Consider the following 19,096-nt stretch of genomic DNA (forward strand, 5'->3'; position numbering starts at 1 on the left):
CTTTTCATAGCCGATCATTAAGAGTATCTCTATCACTCCTGCTGTCTCTAGCGTTGAAAACAGGGACAGGTAGCACGTCCGGTGAGCAGGTCAGGATTCCATAGCCGCAGGCAGAACAGTTGAAACAATCTCTGCATATTCAAAACAGTTGCTTTGTGAGAAGGTGCTAAAGTTCACAGTTAGCCAGTGTTGTTTAAATGAAAGCTGAAAAATGGCCCCACTTGATAGCAAGCCCACCGGAGCCATGGCCCAGAGAGACACAGATGCAGGGTTAATAAAAAAATGTTGAGTTTGTTGATGCTTACTTTGATTTGGTGGTTTCTGATGCTATCCTGCTTTACAGGTGCACCACTTTGAAACCATATGTTTGCTTGTCCAGTAAGTGAGAAGACTATAAAATAATCATGATTTGACGCGGTTACATACGCTGCAAAACAGGATACACCAATTTACCGGCGGCGGGTCTCCACAGCAACGTCGCACCGTGTAGTGACGCCAACCAGGCGGATGGCAAGTAGGCGTAGCTCCTTCCCAGGTCCGCGTGGGCGGCCCCGTGTGGTAGGGAGAGCGAAACACGACACCCCGAGAGAGGAAGGGGGGTAGAGAATACGGAGTGAGTGGAAAATGAAAAGTCTGTAGAAAGAGAAAGAAAAAAAACGTGGTTCCATACTATTCAGATTGAGATTTTTTCTTGCGTTGTTTTGACTGCTGGAATGATGATGTGGAAGATTCGACCATGCAACATTGTAACGCGGTTAAACTGATGAGCTAAATAATTAGAACCGAGTGTTACAAGGCATTCCCCCGCTATCGGCACGACGGACATAAAAGTTCAACGCCATTCAGAGCTCACGATTGGATTTATACAAAGCTAGAACACCATTCGTCTCAACGATTTGTGAAAAAGAACACAAAAAATACAACTTGGAGCTGAAAAGTAACTAGGGAACAGTAGGGGTCAGGGGTTTAGAGCGCTTGAAAACAGAGGGATTTAGGCTAAGCTTAGAAACGGAAAAGTTTTAAAGCTAACGAGGAATTTTGCAACATATCAAGAAGAACAACGAAGTCTGGGTGTCGGATACCAAGCGAGCTCGAAACCAAACGGGAAACTGTCTGAATTGACCAGAGTCACCATGAAAACCCCGGGGGATACGGGTAAGTTACGATAATGTTCGCGGACCAACTATTGTCCGAATGGAACTGTCTGACCCTGTTGTCCACTGGAAAGTGCTTGATACTTTATGGCGCTCGACTGGCACTTGTTATTGTTTCACGTAACACAACCTCACCTGGATACATTTGGTAAAGGCAAATGATGCACTTGTAATGATCTACCATTGTGTGATAAATTACCCATGGTTATCGTACTAATAACTCGGTGAGAACTATGTAATGAGACGTTGAAAATCCATACAAGCTATAGCACTTGGCTAGTTAGCTAACTAACGTTAAAATAGAATTGCCGCAATTTCCCACTCGAGTCCAAGCAGAGCTAGCTAGCTAACTTGTCAGGGAAAGTTTGTGAAGTAATTACGGAAAATCCATTGTTCACACCACTGTCTATTTGTTAGCGAACAGTTCACTATATCGGTGTCGCTGATAGCGAAGTTTACATGGCTATTCTAAGTCGAGGCAGTTAGCTAACCAACTTTCAAACTTCCACACTTGACTAGCTAACTAGCCAATTCGCCCAAAATGGACATTCCTGGCGAGTAACTTTAGCCCATGTTAAGCAATTTAACGTTAACGATCAAACGGGCACTACTGACCTGTTGATGACTAAGAAAATAGACACACTATTTTGGTTTTTCTCCATTAGCTAATTAGCAATCAGGGATGTTAGTTGGGCATTGTAGGACAAGCATTTGACATTTAGCCACTGCTTTTCAGCCCCATTTTCCTTATCTTCAGCACAAAACCAGTGTCTACATATGTGTGAACTTTCCTACGTTTCAATTTAAAACATTACAAACACTGAGTTTCCCAATGACTTGACCCAGATAGACATTTTTCAGATTTTGAAAATCAAAGATTTAAACAATTTTTCATTCTACCCTGTGACGTCACAGAGAAGCCTTTTTTAGGACCTTTATCTTTTTAACCACAGATCATATAAACACGCAATTTTCAGATGTGTTGTCCTCCCTCATCTTAAACGTCAACGACCGCCGCTGTTATTTATTTATTATTATTATTATATATATTTTTCACCTTTATTTAACCAGGTAGGCCAGTTGAGAACAAGGTCTCATTTACAATTGCGACCTGGCCAAGATAAAGCAAAGCAGTGCGAGTTACACATGGGATAAACAAGCGTACAGTCAATAACACAATAGAAAAATCTTTATACACTGTGCAAATGAAGTAAGGAGGTAAGGACATAAATAGGCCATAATTGGTGAAGTAATTACAATTTAACAATTAACACTGGAGTGATAGATGTGCAGATGAGGATGTGCAAGTAGAAATACTGGTGTGCAAAAGAGCAGAAAAGAAAATATGGGGATGAGGTAGGTAGTTGTTTGGATGGGCTATTTACAGATGGGCTGCATAGTGATCGGTAAGCTGCTCTGACAGCTGATGCTTAAAGTTAGTGAGGGAGATATAAGACTCCAACTTCAGTGATTTTTGCAATTCGTTATGGTGCTGGATATAATGAATAAGGTTGAAAAGTGAATTGCCCTTTTAACTCAGGCACAACTTTTGGAAGTTCCATTAAATAGCTAGCTAGAGTAGATAAGTTGTTGAATGACAACGTTACATGCATCATGGGGGACATGCCTGTCCGATACCATTGTCATTGGTCCGATATTTCTTGTGTGTGTGCCCTACATTTGGGAATATTTTGGCTAATCAAAAATGTTGCCAGCCAACAAACACTTGGCAATTGAACATATTTGTATTATTCTTATTAATTGTTGAATCCATAGCAAAGTAGCTACTGTAGTCCCAGTCATTTGCAAATGACCTATGCCCTTTGTTTGTGGTTTACAAATGGGCCAATAGAAGTATATATGCAGGAACACCCTGAATTGCAGGCCGCAATCACACCCTTCTGCCTCCCTGAGTAGGTCTAGTTCGCAAGATCGAGCCCTTCTCTAGTTTAATACAAATAGGTGTGTCATGCATCATGTCACACGGCAAAGGGGTGGCAGGTAGACTAGTGGTTAGAGCGTTGGGCCAGTAACCGCAAGGTTGCTTGATCGAATCCCCGTGCTGATAAGGTAAAAATCTGTCTTTCTGCCCCTGAACAAGGCACTGTTCCTAGGCAGTCATTGTAAATAAGAATTTGTTCTTAACTGACTTGCCTAGTTAAATACAAATATATATATTTTTATTTTATTTATTTATTTATATTACACTACACACTGAGTATCAACACAATATTACGGAGGTGTTTCTAAAGTTTGGTTTACTCACTGTATTTCAGAGCATGGTGCTATTTTTACCAGCCTATACAGTGCCTTGCTAAAGTATTTTCACACCACTTGACTTTTTCCACATTTTGTTGTTACTACCTAAATTTTAAAGGATTCAATTGAGATTTTTTTTGCCACTGGCCTACACACAATACCCCGTAATCTTAGTGTACTTACACCAAACAAAAATAACATGCAACAATTTAAGATTTTACAGTTCACATGAGGAAATCAGTCAATTGAAATAAATAAATTAGACCCTAATCTATGGATTTCAAATGACTGGGAATGCAGATATGCATCTGTTGATCAGAGTTACCTTTAAAAAAAGAAAAGAAAGCTAGGGTTGTGGATCAGAAACCCAGTCAGTATCTGGTGTGACCACCATTTGCCTCATGCAGCGAGACACATGTCCTTCGCATAGAGTTTATCAGGCAGTTGATTGTTGCCTGTGGAATGTTGTCCCATTCCTCTTCAATGGCAGTGTGAAGTTGCTGGATACTGGCGGGAACTGGAACACGCTGTCATACACGGCGATCCAGAGCATATCAAACATGCTCAATGGGTGACATGTCTGTTGAGTATGCAGGCCATGGAAGAACAGACATTTTCAGCTTCCAGGAATTGTGTACAGATCCTTGCGACATGGGACCATGCATGTGGTGATGGCGAAGGATGAATGGCACGACAATGGGCCTCAGGATCTTATCAAAGGATCTCTGTGCATTCAAATTGCCATTGATAAAATGCAATTGTGTTCGTTGTCCGTAGCTTATGCCGGCCCATACCATAATTTTACGGCCACTATAGCGCACTCTGTTCATAACGTTGACATCAGCAAACCGCTCGCCCACATGGTAGCATACTCTGTCTGCCATCTGCCTGGCACAGTTGAAACCAGGATTCATCTGTGAAGAGCATACCTCTCTAGCATGCTTGTGGCTATCGATGGTGAGCAATTGCTCACTGAAGTCGGCTACAACACCGAACTTTAGTCAGGCCAAGACCCTGGTAAGGATAACGAGTTTCTGACAGTTTATGAACAATTATTTGGTTGGGCAAACCCACAGTTTCATCAGCTGTCCATGTGGCTGGTCTCCCACAGATGAAGAAGCTGGATGTGGAGGTCCTGGGCTGGTGTGGTTACGCATGGTCTGCGATTGTGAGGCCTGTTGGACGTACTGCCAAATTCTCTAAAACAAAGTTGGTAGAGAAATTAACATAAAATTCTCTGGCAACAGCTCTGGTGGACATTCCTTCAGTCAGCATGCCAATTGCATGTTCCCTCAACTTGAGACATCCGTGGCATTGTGTCCTGTGACAAAACATGCACATTTTAGAGTTGTCATTTGTCCCCAGCACAAGGTGCACATGTGTAATGATCATTATTTTTTAATCGGCTTCTTGATATGCCACACCTGTCAGGTGGATCGATTTATCTTGGCAAAGGAGAAATGCTCACTAACAGGTATGTAATAAAATTTGTGCGCAAAATCTGAGAAGAGTTTTGTGCGTCTAGAACACTTCTGGGATCATTTATTTCAGAAACATGGGACTAACATTGAGCATTTTTATATTTTTGTTCTGTCTATGTTTTTCCAAATTAATTAAAGCTGAAATGTCTTGAGTCAATAAGTGTTCAACCCCGTTTGTTATGGCAAGCCTAAATAAGTTCAGGACAAAACATTTGCGTAACAACTCACGTACGTTGTATGGATTCACTCTGTGTGCAATAATAGTGTTTTAACATGATTTTTGAATGACTACCTCATCTCTGTATCCCACACATACAATTATCTGTAATGTCCCTCAGTTGAGCAGTGAATTTCAAACACTGATTCAACCGCGAAGACTGGAGAATTTCCAATGCTTCGCAAAGAAAGGAACCTATTGGTAGATGGGTCAACATTTTTAAAAGCAGACATTGAATATCCCTTTGAGCATGGTGAAGTTATAAATTACTCTTAGGATGGTGTATTAATACACATAGTCACTACAAAGATACAGGTGTCCTTCCAAACTCAATTGCCGGAGAGCAAGGAAACCGCTCCGGGATTTCACCATGAGGCCAATGGTGACTTTAAAACGGTTAGAGTTTAATGGCGGTGATAGGAGAACTGAGGATGCATCAACATTGTAGTTACCCCACCACGTAATTGACAGAGTGAAAAGGAAGCCTGCACAGAATAAAAATATTCCAAAACATGCTTCCTGTTTGCAACAAGGCACTAATGTAATACTGAAAAAAAAATGTGGCAAAGCAATGAACTTTTTATCTTGAATACGAAGTGTTATGCTTCGGGCAAATCCAATACCACACATACTTGTGGCTGCATCATGTTATGGGTATTCATGTAATCATTCAGGAGTTTTTCAGGATAAAAAAAAATAACTGAATGGAGCTAAGCACATGCAATATCCTAGAGGAAAATGTGTTTGTCTGCTTTCCACCAGACACTGGGAGATTAATTCACCTTTTCGGCAGACAACCTAAAACACAAGGCCAAATGTACACTGGAGGTTCTTACCAAGAAGACATTGAATGTTCCTGAGTGGCTGAGTTAACAGTTTTGACTTATATCTATGGCAAGACCTGAAAATGGTTGTCTAGCAATGATCAACAACCATTTGACAGAGCTTGAAGAATTTTGAAAAGAATAATGGGTAAATGTTGCGCAATCCTGGTCTGGAACGTTATTAGAGACTTACCCAGAAAGACTTGCAGCTGTAATCATTAGAGGTGACTCTAACATGTATTGACTCAGGGTGTTGAAAACATATCTAATCAAGATATATTAGCTAGTGTTTTTTGTGTGTAAAAAAAATATATATATATATTTATATATATTTTTTATTACAAATGTTAGAATTTTTCTTCCACCATTACAGAGTATTTTGTGTAGATCATTGACAGAAAATTACTAATTCATTTTAATCCCACATTGTAACACCACAAAATGTGGAAAAGGTGACTAATGGGATGTGGGAACTGGGGAAACTAAAGGGTGAGGTAAAATGTGGATTTTGTTTTCATACACCAAATGTTATTCTTGCCTTGGGCCTTCAGTCAGCACCCCACCCAGGTTCCTCTATTGTGCAGGATTCCAGGTATCTCTTACTACCTCTGAAAAGAAAGATTGCAGGAGGAGCAGTTGTACATCCCCCAGGGCAGATTTAGTGTTCCTAAGTAGTTTCATGGCGTGCACTCATCTGCAATGCTTTCATTGGTTCAAATTGTTCCTGAATGCGTCAACATTTCGGGAATCCATCTTGTAGGCTCAGCCACTGTTCTCCCACATCTGTGTCCCAACTCCGCTGTCTAAAAACGGGGTCATTATTAGGGCTGACCCCATTTAGTCGACTGGTCGATAGGCTGTCGGTTGACCAAGAGACCTTTAGCTGAGCAGCAGTAAAAAATAATAATCCTGGTGTACAAGACACCTGTCTGGTTCGCGCCTGTCTGTTTTGGACTAATCTATTGTGGAGGCCGTGGCACAGTCCATCCAGTCGAAGAAGACATTTGCTATGGAAATTGTATATGGTTATATTATGTAAGAACAATTGTGCAACAAATAAGATGATTTTATAACAAATGCACCTTCTCCGGCGTTGGATAATGGTCGCTGTCTGGAGTTCTGAAGTTCTTCCTAGACCATGTTGCTATGTGCATATTAGAACAGTTAGCCAGCATATTAGTATTGAGAACAACACGGCAGAGGCAACAGCGGGATCGGATGAGAAAACAGCCCTGGACATAATTGTCTAAGAAAAATGAGGAGAGAAGAAACTCCAACTTAATTAGGCCTATAATCAATAACCTAACTTTTTAAATGTGCCTGGCTTTATAAATCATATCTACATAAATAATACAGATTCTGCTTCTGTTTGAGTGTTTGTTTAGTAGCCTACTGATTCCATGAGCACCAAGCCTCAGGCAACCACAACATGTAACTGAAAAAGTTGCTGGATCAAATCCCAGAGCTGGCGAGGTAAAAAAATCTGTCGTTCTGCCCCTGAGCAAGGCAGTTAACCCACTGTTCCTCGGCGCCAAAGACGTGGATGTCGATTTAAGGCAGCCCTCTGTGGTTGGGTTAAATGCAGAATACACATTTCAGTTGAATGCATTCAGTTGTATAACTGACCAGGTATCCCCATTTCCTTTTTTAATCTATGCTATGCTGTAATAAAGGCTTAACACTTTATTTTTTTTTAAACATTTTCTTTTCATTAGACCAGCCTCTCTGGTATTATTTATAATTTATTTAGTATTTGCGCTGTTCCAAATTGTCAGAACTTAAATTTTTAATAATGACGATGATGATGATAACCCTCCTTTTTCCTTGATCTCGTCATTGTTATTATTATGGTCATTGTTATAATAATAAGTCATGTCATTATCATTAGTAGGTATAGTGTCCTTGTATAACCACCATTAAGCTGTAGGCCTATGAGCAAATTCTGTTTAATACCGAAACTTACTAGGGTGCATATTTCAATACGCATGTAGGCTACTGTATCAATCAATAATTTATTTGTTAATGTCATCACACAGCATAGGAGTCATTCACGATTTGAAATGCAATCCAAGCATTTTAGTTTTAAAATAAAATAAAGTGCCCATTTTGAATAATTTGCGTCAACAACATATAACATAACTAAACCATTCCGTTTTTGGAAATTGCATACACGAATAAATGCAACTGTTTTTACTCTTTGCTGTAATAAATGCTTTATATGCTTTTTATGCTTAAAATAAAAATAAACATTACCACACTCTTATAAGCTTATTTATTTAGTTGTTTACTTTGTTCCAAACAGCCGGGAAAAGTATTGTACTCTAACGGCACCTGTTTGGTACACATAATATCCATGCAGCTGCTTGCTCCTTACCTACCATCTCTTTCTTCATCTCCATATTTTCCACAACTAGTCACATTTATTCCATGTATCCTTTATCTCCTGAGCAACCAGTAAACATTCCCTCGTTTTCGAGTTTGTTACATCCTCTCCATCCAATTTGCTGTCATGTGTTAGTGTTTACGGTTACCCGCTTATTAATGTAATTATGATATGCCATAGGTCCGGCCCTATTGGTCATGTGCATACGATGCATACATGTGTCACAACGAGAGCAAGGGTTGAGGGAATAGGGAATGTTATTCCTAAACAAATGTTTTTCCTTACAGCCATTTCCGACTGAAAAGTTGTAATTATGTTGCAGCTTCAGCAACACGGACAGTGCGATACACACTGATGTTCTGTGGTGGTCGCTGCAGCAGGGAGGAGAGGGAGACAACGGGTGCTTGTTTAAAAAAATAAAAATACATTTTACACTGCGCAGCAAGTCTGAGCCAGGCCCAGCACAATCAAATCAATTGTGGTCAGACTCCCTCTAGTCATTTGTCTTTTTAATTATTTCATCAAACAGTTCGCTTAAAGCATCAGATAAGCTCAGTGCATATAGTTGATTTGATTTAAACACATAGGATGTGTCTATATATGGAAAAATACACGTTAACATTTCTACCAATCAATTTGTTTAAAGAACAGACTCTTGGTCGAACAACATATTTTTTTAGTCGGAGACAGCCCTAGTCATTATGCCATATGGGAGTCACTATGCTATTCTGTGTTAATATTGTAACGTAGACTTATGCCAACATTCCAGGAAATATTGTTAGTGTGATAAATATAAAAAATATATATATATATCTCAATAGGCGACTATATTCGGGCACATATTTATGTTGTAGATTATGTAATGTCATATAGGTCTACATGGTTCCCGAATCCACGGACTGAAGTCTGTTTAATTCGGAACATTGCGTGCTCCTGGCTGACTGGTCCAGGTGAAACAGCGCAAAGGTGCCTTGTCAACTGCACTGGGAGTCCAGTTAAATGGGTCACACTGCTCCCATCCTGGTAGGACGCAAGTGGAGTCTGGCCCGCTAGCTCCAATTTTCCACTTGTGTTACTCATTATGTCAACCCGCCATGTAAGACATCACAGCTGTAGCCGGGCACTTTTTGTTGTCTTCTCCTGTGTGCGAAGTGAAAGGACCCATACATGAGCAATTAGCCTGCACAGGGTGCTCATGTTTGTCAGTGGGAATATTCAACATGGTTCCTGTCTGCATTTTTAAACATGACTGTCAGGAAAGAAAATTAGTAAGCATAGTGGATTGAATTAGGCCTATGCTAATAGCATATCCCCAATATGTTGGCTAGGCCTAGCTGGCCAAGTAATAGATGAAGCTTGTGGAAAACCCCTAATAAACAGGTTATGACTGTCGTCAGACTTCAAGTGTCTGATTGGCAACCTGCACCATCTCAAGTGAACTCCGTATTCTGACCCGTGATGACGACGCATAGGAAGATTTTTATTTTTATTTTTTGCCTGGAACTGTGCTTTGGTTATAGCCCACACACACCAAGCCCAGGTAATGCAGGTTAAACAAAGGCACACACCATAGTCCATTACCCACTGACTGACTACAGTAGAGTATGTGTACTACTACAGTAGGGTTGCTCCCCCTCCCGGCTCTGTGGTTGAAAGGGCTCCTGCAGTGTAGATGAAACGCCAGGGTAGCCCAAGTGGAACCAAATAATAGTCGGGCCGCTGAGCAGATAACATGTCAGGGCTTCTCGATCTGTGTATCCTGTCAGGTGTTTTTCGAGGTTCCGCCTTCTACACAAATTCACAAACTCCGAGCTTGATGTGACCCATCAATTTTAAGTCAACTTGCGTACATTTTACTCTGGGAGAGGGAGCATTTCTTTCTAGAATGTCATGAATACTTAGGCTTATATAGTGGGCTTTTCTCCCCCATTTGAAATCTGAACAGACTTTATTTTAAGTATATATATTTTTTGCTTTCAAATCTAGTCCTTTAACTAAAAATGTTAAATGTTTAAGTCTAACCTAAATGAAACGGGCATAATCAGAGAAAGATTAACGTTGTGAAGTACTATGCCACACACTTTAAGGACCGATTTTTATGTATGGTTTCCCTTCTGAGCTGGAATGTTCCCATCCAATGCCCTTGGACTTCACATAATCAGATGTTAATCACTGTGTCAAAGGGACCAACATTTCTGACATGTATCAGTTAAAGTATACCATTTGGTGGTTTCTCTCTGGGATATGTGGGACGCTAGTGTCCCACCTGGCTGAAAGCCAGGGAAAATGCAGAGCGCCAAATTCAAATAAATTACTATAAAAATCTAACTTTCATTAAATCACATATGCACGATAGCAAATTAAAGCTACACTTGTTGTGAATCCAGCCAACATGTCAGATTTCAAAAAGGATTTTCGGCGAACATAAACAATGCTATTATATGAGGATAGCACCATAGTAAACAAAGAGGAACCATATCTCAACCCTGCAGGCGCGACACAAAACGTAGAATAACAATATAATTCATGCCTTACCTTTGACTAGCTTCTTTTGTTGGCACGCCAATATGTCCCATAAACATCACAAATGGTCCTTTTGTTCGATTAATTCCGTCTATATATCCAGAAAAATACCGGTTCCAACTTGCTCACTGTGACTACAAAATATCTCAAGTTACCTGTAAACTTTGCCAAAACAATTCAAACTACTTTTGTAATTCAACTTGAGGTATTTTTTAATGTAAATAATCGATAAAATTGAAGACGCGATGATCTGTGTTCAATACAGGTAGAATACAAACTGAAGCATGCTTTCTGGTCATGAGCCTCTATCAAACAGTACACATGAAGTGACCCTCGTTCAAGATGGCCGTACTTCATTACACAAAGGAATAACCTCAACCAATTTCTAAAGACTGTTGACATCCAGTGGAAGCGATAGGAACTGCAAGAAGGTCCCTTAGAAATCTGGATTCCCAGTGAAAACCCTTTGAAAAGAGTGACCTCAAACAAACAAAAAAGATTCGGAATGGTTTGTCCTCGGTTTCGCTTGCTAAATAAGTTCTGTTGTACTCACAGACATGATTCAAACAGTTTTTTAGAAACTTCTGAGTGTTTTCTATCCAAATCTACTAATAATATGCATATCTTCTGGGGATGAGTAGCAGGCAGTTGAATTTGGGCATGCATTTCATCCGGGCGTGAAAATACTGCTAAAATAAGTTAACAGAACACCTTTTCTAGTACACTATTTGTTTTAATGTCAAATGACTGCATTTGGACACATTTGGACACAATTAACACCATCACATCATTCACCCATGGCAATCTTTGTCCCCCAAGCTGTCAATAGTGCTGGTTGCTCTGTCCTGTGGCTTGTGGACGTAGGGGAGCACCATGGGTATTTTTTTTTTGTCTGCTCACGCCCTGGATTTGGTGGGAACCCTGAGGTTTTGTCTCGCCTGTGTCTGTCAGAACTCTCTCTGGATCCTTGTGGCTTTGGCTTTTCCACATGTGTGTGGTCGTGTGTTTTACTTCAAACTAATGTTTGTTAGTCGTGTACTCTGTGAGATTCTGTAGCACGTTTCCTTGAACACAAGCCTGTGTGAAGGCTGGACTGGTGAGAACACAGCAGTGTGGACTCCATCCTTTCTCACGCTACTTCGCACAAACTTGATAGCTTGCACCCGATTCTTCACCAGAAGCAAGATCAAAGCATGTAAGGTGTGAGGAAGGGGTGGTCATTTTACGGGCCGCTACAGAACAGAAGGGAATCTTAGCCTTGTTCCTGTTAGTCTTCAAATGGTTCCATCTTATCAGGGGAGGTTTAAAACTCCCTCGGTATGTTTGTTTTCTCCCCGTCTCCTCTCCAGTTGGTAAGCTTTACAGCCAGAGACCACAGCTCGGAGTTAATTCAGCAGAACATTTGTTCTTTTACCTGACGAGTGAGAACCCCCAGAATGTCACCAAGGCCACCCCCGCCCCCTTTTTTATTTTAAGATCAATTATGTTACTTCTATCAGACCGCCTCTACTTACTATATATAGAGGGGGAGTGAAGATTTACTCTGCGTTTTGTATTGTGCTCTGCTGAACACACACACACACACACACACACACACACTCACATGGCAGTTTATTACCGGGCCGGATCCCCCACATAGCAGTTAAATGGCTGAATGTGTTGTATTGCCCACATACACACACACACACACACAAATGCAGCACACTCTTTCTCAATTCTCACGCTAGTGCTGATGCTGGTTGCCATCTTTGTGGGGACGCCACATTGGCTCCCTCTATTTTTATGCACAAAATGTAGTCTCTGTGAAGGATCCCGCGTTAATGCAGAAGGGCTTAGATTAAACCGAATGAGGAAAATGTGAACACTGAGATGATTCAAATTGTCACCTTCAGGGTTAGTGCTTTTGCATACAGCCGATCATCAATCACACTCAAGTAGATAAAAAAAACAACAACAAGTATATAATAATATTTAACCTTCTATTTAGCTAGGCAAGTCAGTTAAGATCAAATTGTTATTTACAATGATGACCTCCCACCGTAGCTGTGTTGCATGTCCCACTAAAATAAACAATGTAGCCTTCCTAAAGTTTGATTCGCGCACAGTTACCGTATAACTGCGTAACCGGCGCATACGGATGAAGACCATCGCAAAATAAATAACCATAAAAAAATGTATAAAACAAATGTTTGTGTGTTTGTACGAACAGCTGACTAAAGACTGGGCGGCCGGGCAGTCGTGAGGTCGAGTTAGTTTCTGCTGAAATATGGACTGTACACATTCCAGTAGCCTGTATGCAGTCTACCTAAAACCGATTTGTGTAAACATCATTAAGGATGCCCTGCTATTGAACACGGCTCTGAAATGACAGCAAAATGCTCCCACGTAGTCTAATCTGTTGAGGTATTTGTATCGAGTTAATTTGAAGCTAGTTATTGATTACAAGAGGTCTCTGAGTGGAAGCACGTAGAGTACTGCCACCATGACTACTATTACTTATGACTATGAAGACCTTTGGTCTCTATGGAAAGATGGAAAATGAAATATGCATTAGCCGTCAGTGAAGGAATTGGCAGCGTCGGCCCTGACTGATTCATCTCGCTCCCTTGGTTTGGTGGTTCATTCTGGGCTGTGGCGACAGCCGTCGGTTAGGGGAGGGAGCCCTGATGTAGACTGTGCGCTAATCCCACAGCTGGAGCCACCAAGTTGTCGTCAGCCGCTGTCTGAACAAAAATGAAAGTAAAGACTGTCTGGAGACCTCACCACAACACAGAATGTTCTAAACGGGGCAATCTATCTGTTTCTCTGACTTTTACTCCCCCATCCCCATTTCTAGTCCCCTGGTCCACTGCCTGTAGCCCCCCTGGTCCACTTTATTTACCCTTAACGTTTCCTGGATCTCCTGCTCTGTCTTGGCCTACTACTGTCTTGGCCTACTGATCTTTCTCTCACTGACTTTCTGAATGTCTGTGTCCATGTTAGCTCTTGGCCTTCTCTTCCATGTCACCTTTCTCCTGCTCTGTTTGCTCTTACTTTTCCAGAATCTCTCCCATCACCCAGCAAGTCTTGGAGTTTTTGCGAACTCACAGCCGTGAGATTTCATACCTCGCCAAGTGAAGTTTTGTAGCGTGCGCTGTCTAAGGATTTGAACAGACCGATTTGGCTTAGAAGAAGCCAGACACTGCTGTGGTCTACAGAGGCCAAAGCCCGGTCTGTCTCCAACAGAGCACAGGCCATACCTCTAATCTGTGCTGCCTGGATGCCCCTGCGTTCAGAAGCCGACTTTAGCGCACCATATCATGAATCTCCCTCCTTGGCGGAATGATACAGAATAAGAATCTGAGCACAGTCAGGAGTTGGTGTGTCTCAAATAATAGAACAAATACCAGAGGAGCAGGGGGTAAGATATAACAAACTGACATGAGTTAAGACAATGGAACTCACTTGCATTTCTCCCCATGGTGTGATTGCCAGGCCCCTGTACCACCACCAATAACCTGGGGCCCAGACGACTGTCTCCGTCTTTGTCACCCACAGGGGACTGAAAGGGCCAACTGTGCAAACAGGCCAATCTGGGTCCACCCCGTCTGGGAGGCTGTCTGGACAGACCAGTCAGAAACCCACCTTCAGACCACTGCCCTCTGGATTGGCCCATTTCCATGTCACAGCCAGCATGCTTGTCTATGAGAGAAAGCCAATCAGAGCGGACTTCTTTCAACAGCATGCCCCACAGTGTCTGTGGTAGGTGGTAGGCCTGATCACCGACAACAATGAGACTGCCTATAGGGAGGATGTCAGAGACCTGGCAGTGTGGTGCCAGGACAACAACCTCTCCCTTAACATGATCAAGACAAAGTAGCTAATTGTGGACTACAGGAAAAGAAGGGCTGAGCACGCCCCCATTCACATCGATGGGGCTGTAGTGGAGCAGGTCGAGAGCTTCCTTGGTGTCCACATCAACAACAAACTAGAATGGTCCAAACACACCAAGACAGTCGTGAAGAGGGCACGACAATGCCTATTCCCCCTCATGAGACTGAAAAGATTTGTCATAGGTCCTCAGATCCTCAAACAGTTCTACAGCTGCATCATCGAGAGCATTCTGTCTGGTTGCATCACCGCCTGGTATGGCAATTGCTAGGCATCTGACCACAAGGCGCTACAGAGGGTAGTGCGTACGGCCCAGTACATCACTGGGGCCAAGCTTCCGCCCATCCAGGACCTTGATAACTGGCCGTGTCAGGGGAAGGCCCTAAAAGTGTCAGACTCCAGCCACCCTAGTCAGGCTGTACCGGAGCACCAAGTCTATGTCCAAATGGCTCCTGGACAGCTTCTACCTCCAAGCCATAAGACTGCTGAACAATTCATCAAATGGCTCATGAACAGCTTCTACCTCCAAGCCATAAGACTGCTGAACAATTCATCAAATGGCTCCTGAACAGCTTCTACCTCCAAGCCATAAGACTGCTGAACAATTCATCAAATGGCTCCTGAACAGCTTCTACCTCCAAGCCATAAGACTGCTGAACAATTCATCAAATGGCTCCTGAACAGCTTCTACCTCCAAGCCATAAGACTGCGGAACAATTCATCAAATGGCTCCTGAACAGCTTCTACCTCCAAGCCATAAGACTGCTGAACAATTCATCAAATGGCTCCTGAACAGCTTCTACCTCCAAGCCATAAGACTGCGGAACAATTCATCAAATGGCTCCTGAACAGCTTCTACCTCCAAGCCATAAGACTGCTGAACAATTCATCAAATGGCTCCTGAACAGCTTCTACCTCCAAGCCATAAGACTGCGGAACAATTCATCAAATGGCTCCTGAACAGCTTCTACCTCCAAGCCATAAGACTGCTGAACAATTCATCAAATGGCTCCTGAACAGCTTCTACCTCCAAGCCATAAGACTGCGGAACAATTCATCAAATGGCTCCTGAACAGCTTCTACCTCCAAGCCATAAGACTGCTGAACAATTCATCAAATGGCTCCTGAACAGCTTCTACCTCCAAGCCATAAGACTGCGGAACAATTCATCAAATGGCTCCTGAACAGCTTCTACCTCCAAGCCATAAGACTGCTGAACAATTCATCAAATGGCTCCTGAACAGCTTCTACCTCCAAGCCATAAGACTGCTGAACAATTCATCAAATGGCTCCTGAACAGCTTCTACCTCCAAGCCATAAGACTGCTGAACAATTCATCAAATGGCTCCTGAACAGCTTCTACCTCCAAGCCATAAGACTGCGGAACAATTCATCAAATGGCTCCTGAACAGCTTCTACCTCCAAGCCATAAGACTGCTGAACAATTCATCAAATGGCTCCTGAACAGCTTCTACCTCCAAGCCATAAGACTGCTGAACAATTCATCAAATGGCCACCTGGACTATTTGCCCCCTTTTTTTACTCTGTTGCTACTCACTGTTTATCTATACATAGTCACTTTACCCCTACTGAAATGTACATATTACCTTGACTAACCTGTACCACTGCACATTGACTCGATACCGGTACCCCCTGTATATAGCCTCTTTATTGTTACTTTAAAAAACGTTTTTAAATTTAACTTGGAGTTTTAGAAAATATTTTCTCAACCAACAATGCAGTTTTAAGAAGAAAAAAAGAGTTAGCATTTCACGGTAAGGTCTACTACACCTGTTGTGTTCGGCGCATGTAACAAATAACATTTGATTTGATTCTCTGGGGTAGTGGGGATTTAGACAATAAATACACGGACGTCCTCTCACTTGGGCCGGACCTGATTTGGTCTTGCAAATGACCCTCTTAGTACAAGCCCAGAGCATAGAGGAAAAAGCCTGCACTGAGCCAGGCTTACCCAGCCGACAATCCTCCATGTCCCCTCTGCTCGCTTCCAGGACCTCCAGGTCACTGGCTCTCCTCTCTATGAAGTCACATGGTTCACAGCAGTCTTAATGTCGTTGGGATGATGAGGCTTCGATTAAGCGTGTGCAAATACCTCTCTAAGTGTTCTTTTTTTGGTTGCTATTCTACCATTCCCTCAACACTGAGAACTGCTCGGCATCGGGTGACACCCCAGTGTTCAATCAATTTTATTCTTGGAATGCCTTTGTTACAACTATGAAACGGAAAGCATATGTGTTGGAACGCGGTAACAGTTTTTATTTATTTACAATAACAAAAAAAAGCCCCATACCTCCAAGACGCCTGGTCAAATGATGACCTCAGTAGCCTAAACATCATGATTAGCGACAAGTGTGCTCGGTAAATCGTGCAAATCCGCATAAAAGCAATACTGGCATTTCTAATGAATTTGTCTATCACAACAGTGAACTTTTCAATGTTTTTCAGCCAATTGGAGCATCTTCACACAATGGTATCAGTTGGCAGTTGTCACATAAACAACAAAAGCTGGTGAGCGCTTTACGGATATTTGTTTTTTTCCCCTTAAGATGTAGCGCCTACCCTCTCAATTACATGTTGTGCTGTCAATTGGGCCATAGCATTGTCACTGGCGGGTTCTATCCAAACAGTGCCGTCCCTTCCTCTCTCCTGTCTCTCTGTTTTAATTTGGTGGTGGTACGGGCACGTGTACCATTCTGGCTTTTTCTTTTTGGAGCTTAGGCCTCGGAGGTGTCAGTTCAGGCTGAGAATAAGAAGATAAAATCATCAGGTGTCATGATTTCTTTCTTTCCTACCATCTGAGTGTTTTACATTGAGATTTTGTAGCAACCCTAACGCAGCATGTTACATCCATTCGTCTTGGTCTTCTTGCCATTTGTACATTACTCACGCTCTCACTGTGTACTCCGAGTAGACCGATTTAAAACGGCTTAGATTCAGTGGACTGATAACGGGTGCATACCATTTTGAGGTAGACTGATTCAATAGAATGGCCCGCCCTGCTCATTCACAATTTGGTGATTACATAATTATGTGTCGTTCGCTTCCCCCTCGCTCATCAACTCACCCATTCTCCTCCTCTCTCATTCATCATACTTCATTTATTTAATCTGTTGTGAAATAATTTCCGGTGTAGCTCAGGTTTTAGACCACTATCAGGGTATTTATCAGCTGGGCACGGCATCTTCAACTGTCGGGAGGAGCAGGCCCTACTGTCGGGAGGAGAGGAGCAGGCCCTACTGTCGGGAGGAGAGGAGCAGGCCCTACTGTCGGGAGGAGAGGAGCAGGCCCTACTGTCGGGAGGAGAGGAGCAGGCCCTACTGTCGGGAGGAGAGGAGCAGGCCCTACTGTCGGGAGGAGAGGAGCAGGCCCTACTGTCGGGTAAAGGAGGGACAAAGGGAAAACCATTCACAAAATGACATTCCCTCCTAAAACTGGTTACCTTCAATTATGTTTGTGATATTAAGATTCTAACAACAATGGTGTGTTATATAGACTTATTTTAGGAAAAGTCAAGGACAGAGTGGGGCATGCCTTTTAAAAATGGCAGTTATACTTTAAAAACCCTTTATTTTATTTTATTTGTGAGCAGTCCCAATGACTGTTTTAGTGGTTCTAGTGTTAAGGGTCAAGCCTGGTCAAACAATTCCTACTCAGATCTTCAAATTGGTTGAGGTTTACCAAATACTTTTATAGTGAATTATGAGTGCTGTTTTAGTTGCTAATAATATACGCACAAATCAAGTTATTATGGAGATCAACACAACTCCATTTCCTAACCTCAGGTCTCCAAGACTAGTATTTAGGACGTCTGTCCCAGGGATCTATTGCTGAGGGTGGAGACTGAGCAGAGCCTGCACAGGCGTGCTCATAAACACTGGCTCCGAGTCCTCCCCACACGAGGCGAGACCTGCACTCATACTCCACAGTCCTCACATAGCAGGAAAATTGACGCAAACACGCACTCTGTCTAACCATCTAGGGCTGATTTTAATCACAGCTTGCACTGCACGGAACTCCCCCGAGACGCGTCTGGTTTCTGTCTGGGCACAGTTGGCCCCGGCGCACCTCGGGATCCATTACACCGTTGCAGTCCGGCCCCACAACGGTCCGACCACCGTTGCATTCTAACTCGCTTTCATCTCTGCAGCTTCAACATTGACGATTGTTGACGTGAAGATGACGATCGCATATCAAGAGTTTCTTTACTCTTCTCATCTCCTTATACCCCCCCCCCTCTCTCTCTCCTACATGTTAATTTACTTTTCTTCTGTCTCATTCCTGTTTTTATTAAGCCACCCCCTTCTCTCACTTTTAATACTTGGACCTATCTGGCTTTAGGGCTCCTGAGTGGCGCAGTGGTCTAA

At 42.5% G+C, this 19,096-nt stretch overlaps 1 protein-coding gene across 2 annotated transcripts in view; it reads left to right on the forward strand.

Annotated features, from left to right (window-relative positions):
• The first annotated feature begins 552 nt into the window (after nucleotides 1-552).
• Nucleotides 553-19,096, forward strand: part of LOC135549986 (ETS domain-containing transcription factor ERF-like) — a 29,146-nt gene continuing 10,602 nt past the window's right edge. Inside the window, exon 1 of one of the 2 annotated variants that reach the window (XM_064980402.1) lies at nucleotides 553-1,155. In XM_064980402.1, coding sequence (XP_064836474.1) covers nucleotides 1,134-1,155 — 22 coding nt within the window. In that variant the 5' untranslated portion in view covers nucleotides 553-1,133. Of the gene's footprint in view, nucleotides 1,156-17,917; nucleotides 18,111-19,096 lie in introns of those variants that run through there. The other variant, XM_064980403.1, reaches the window with a different exon arrangement.

Source organism: Oncorhynchus masou, chromosome 12 (genome assembly GCF_036934945.1).
Source record: "Oncorhynchus masou masou isolate Uvic2021 chromosome 12, UVic_Omas_1.1, whole genome shotgun sequence".
Classification (NCBI taxonomy): Eukaryota; Metazoa; Chordata; class Actinopteri; order Salmoniformes; family Salmonidae; genus Oncorhynchus; species Oncorhynchus masou.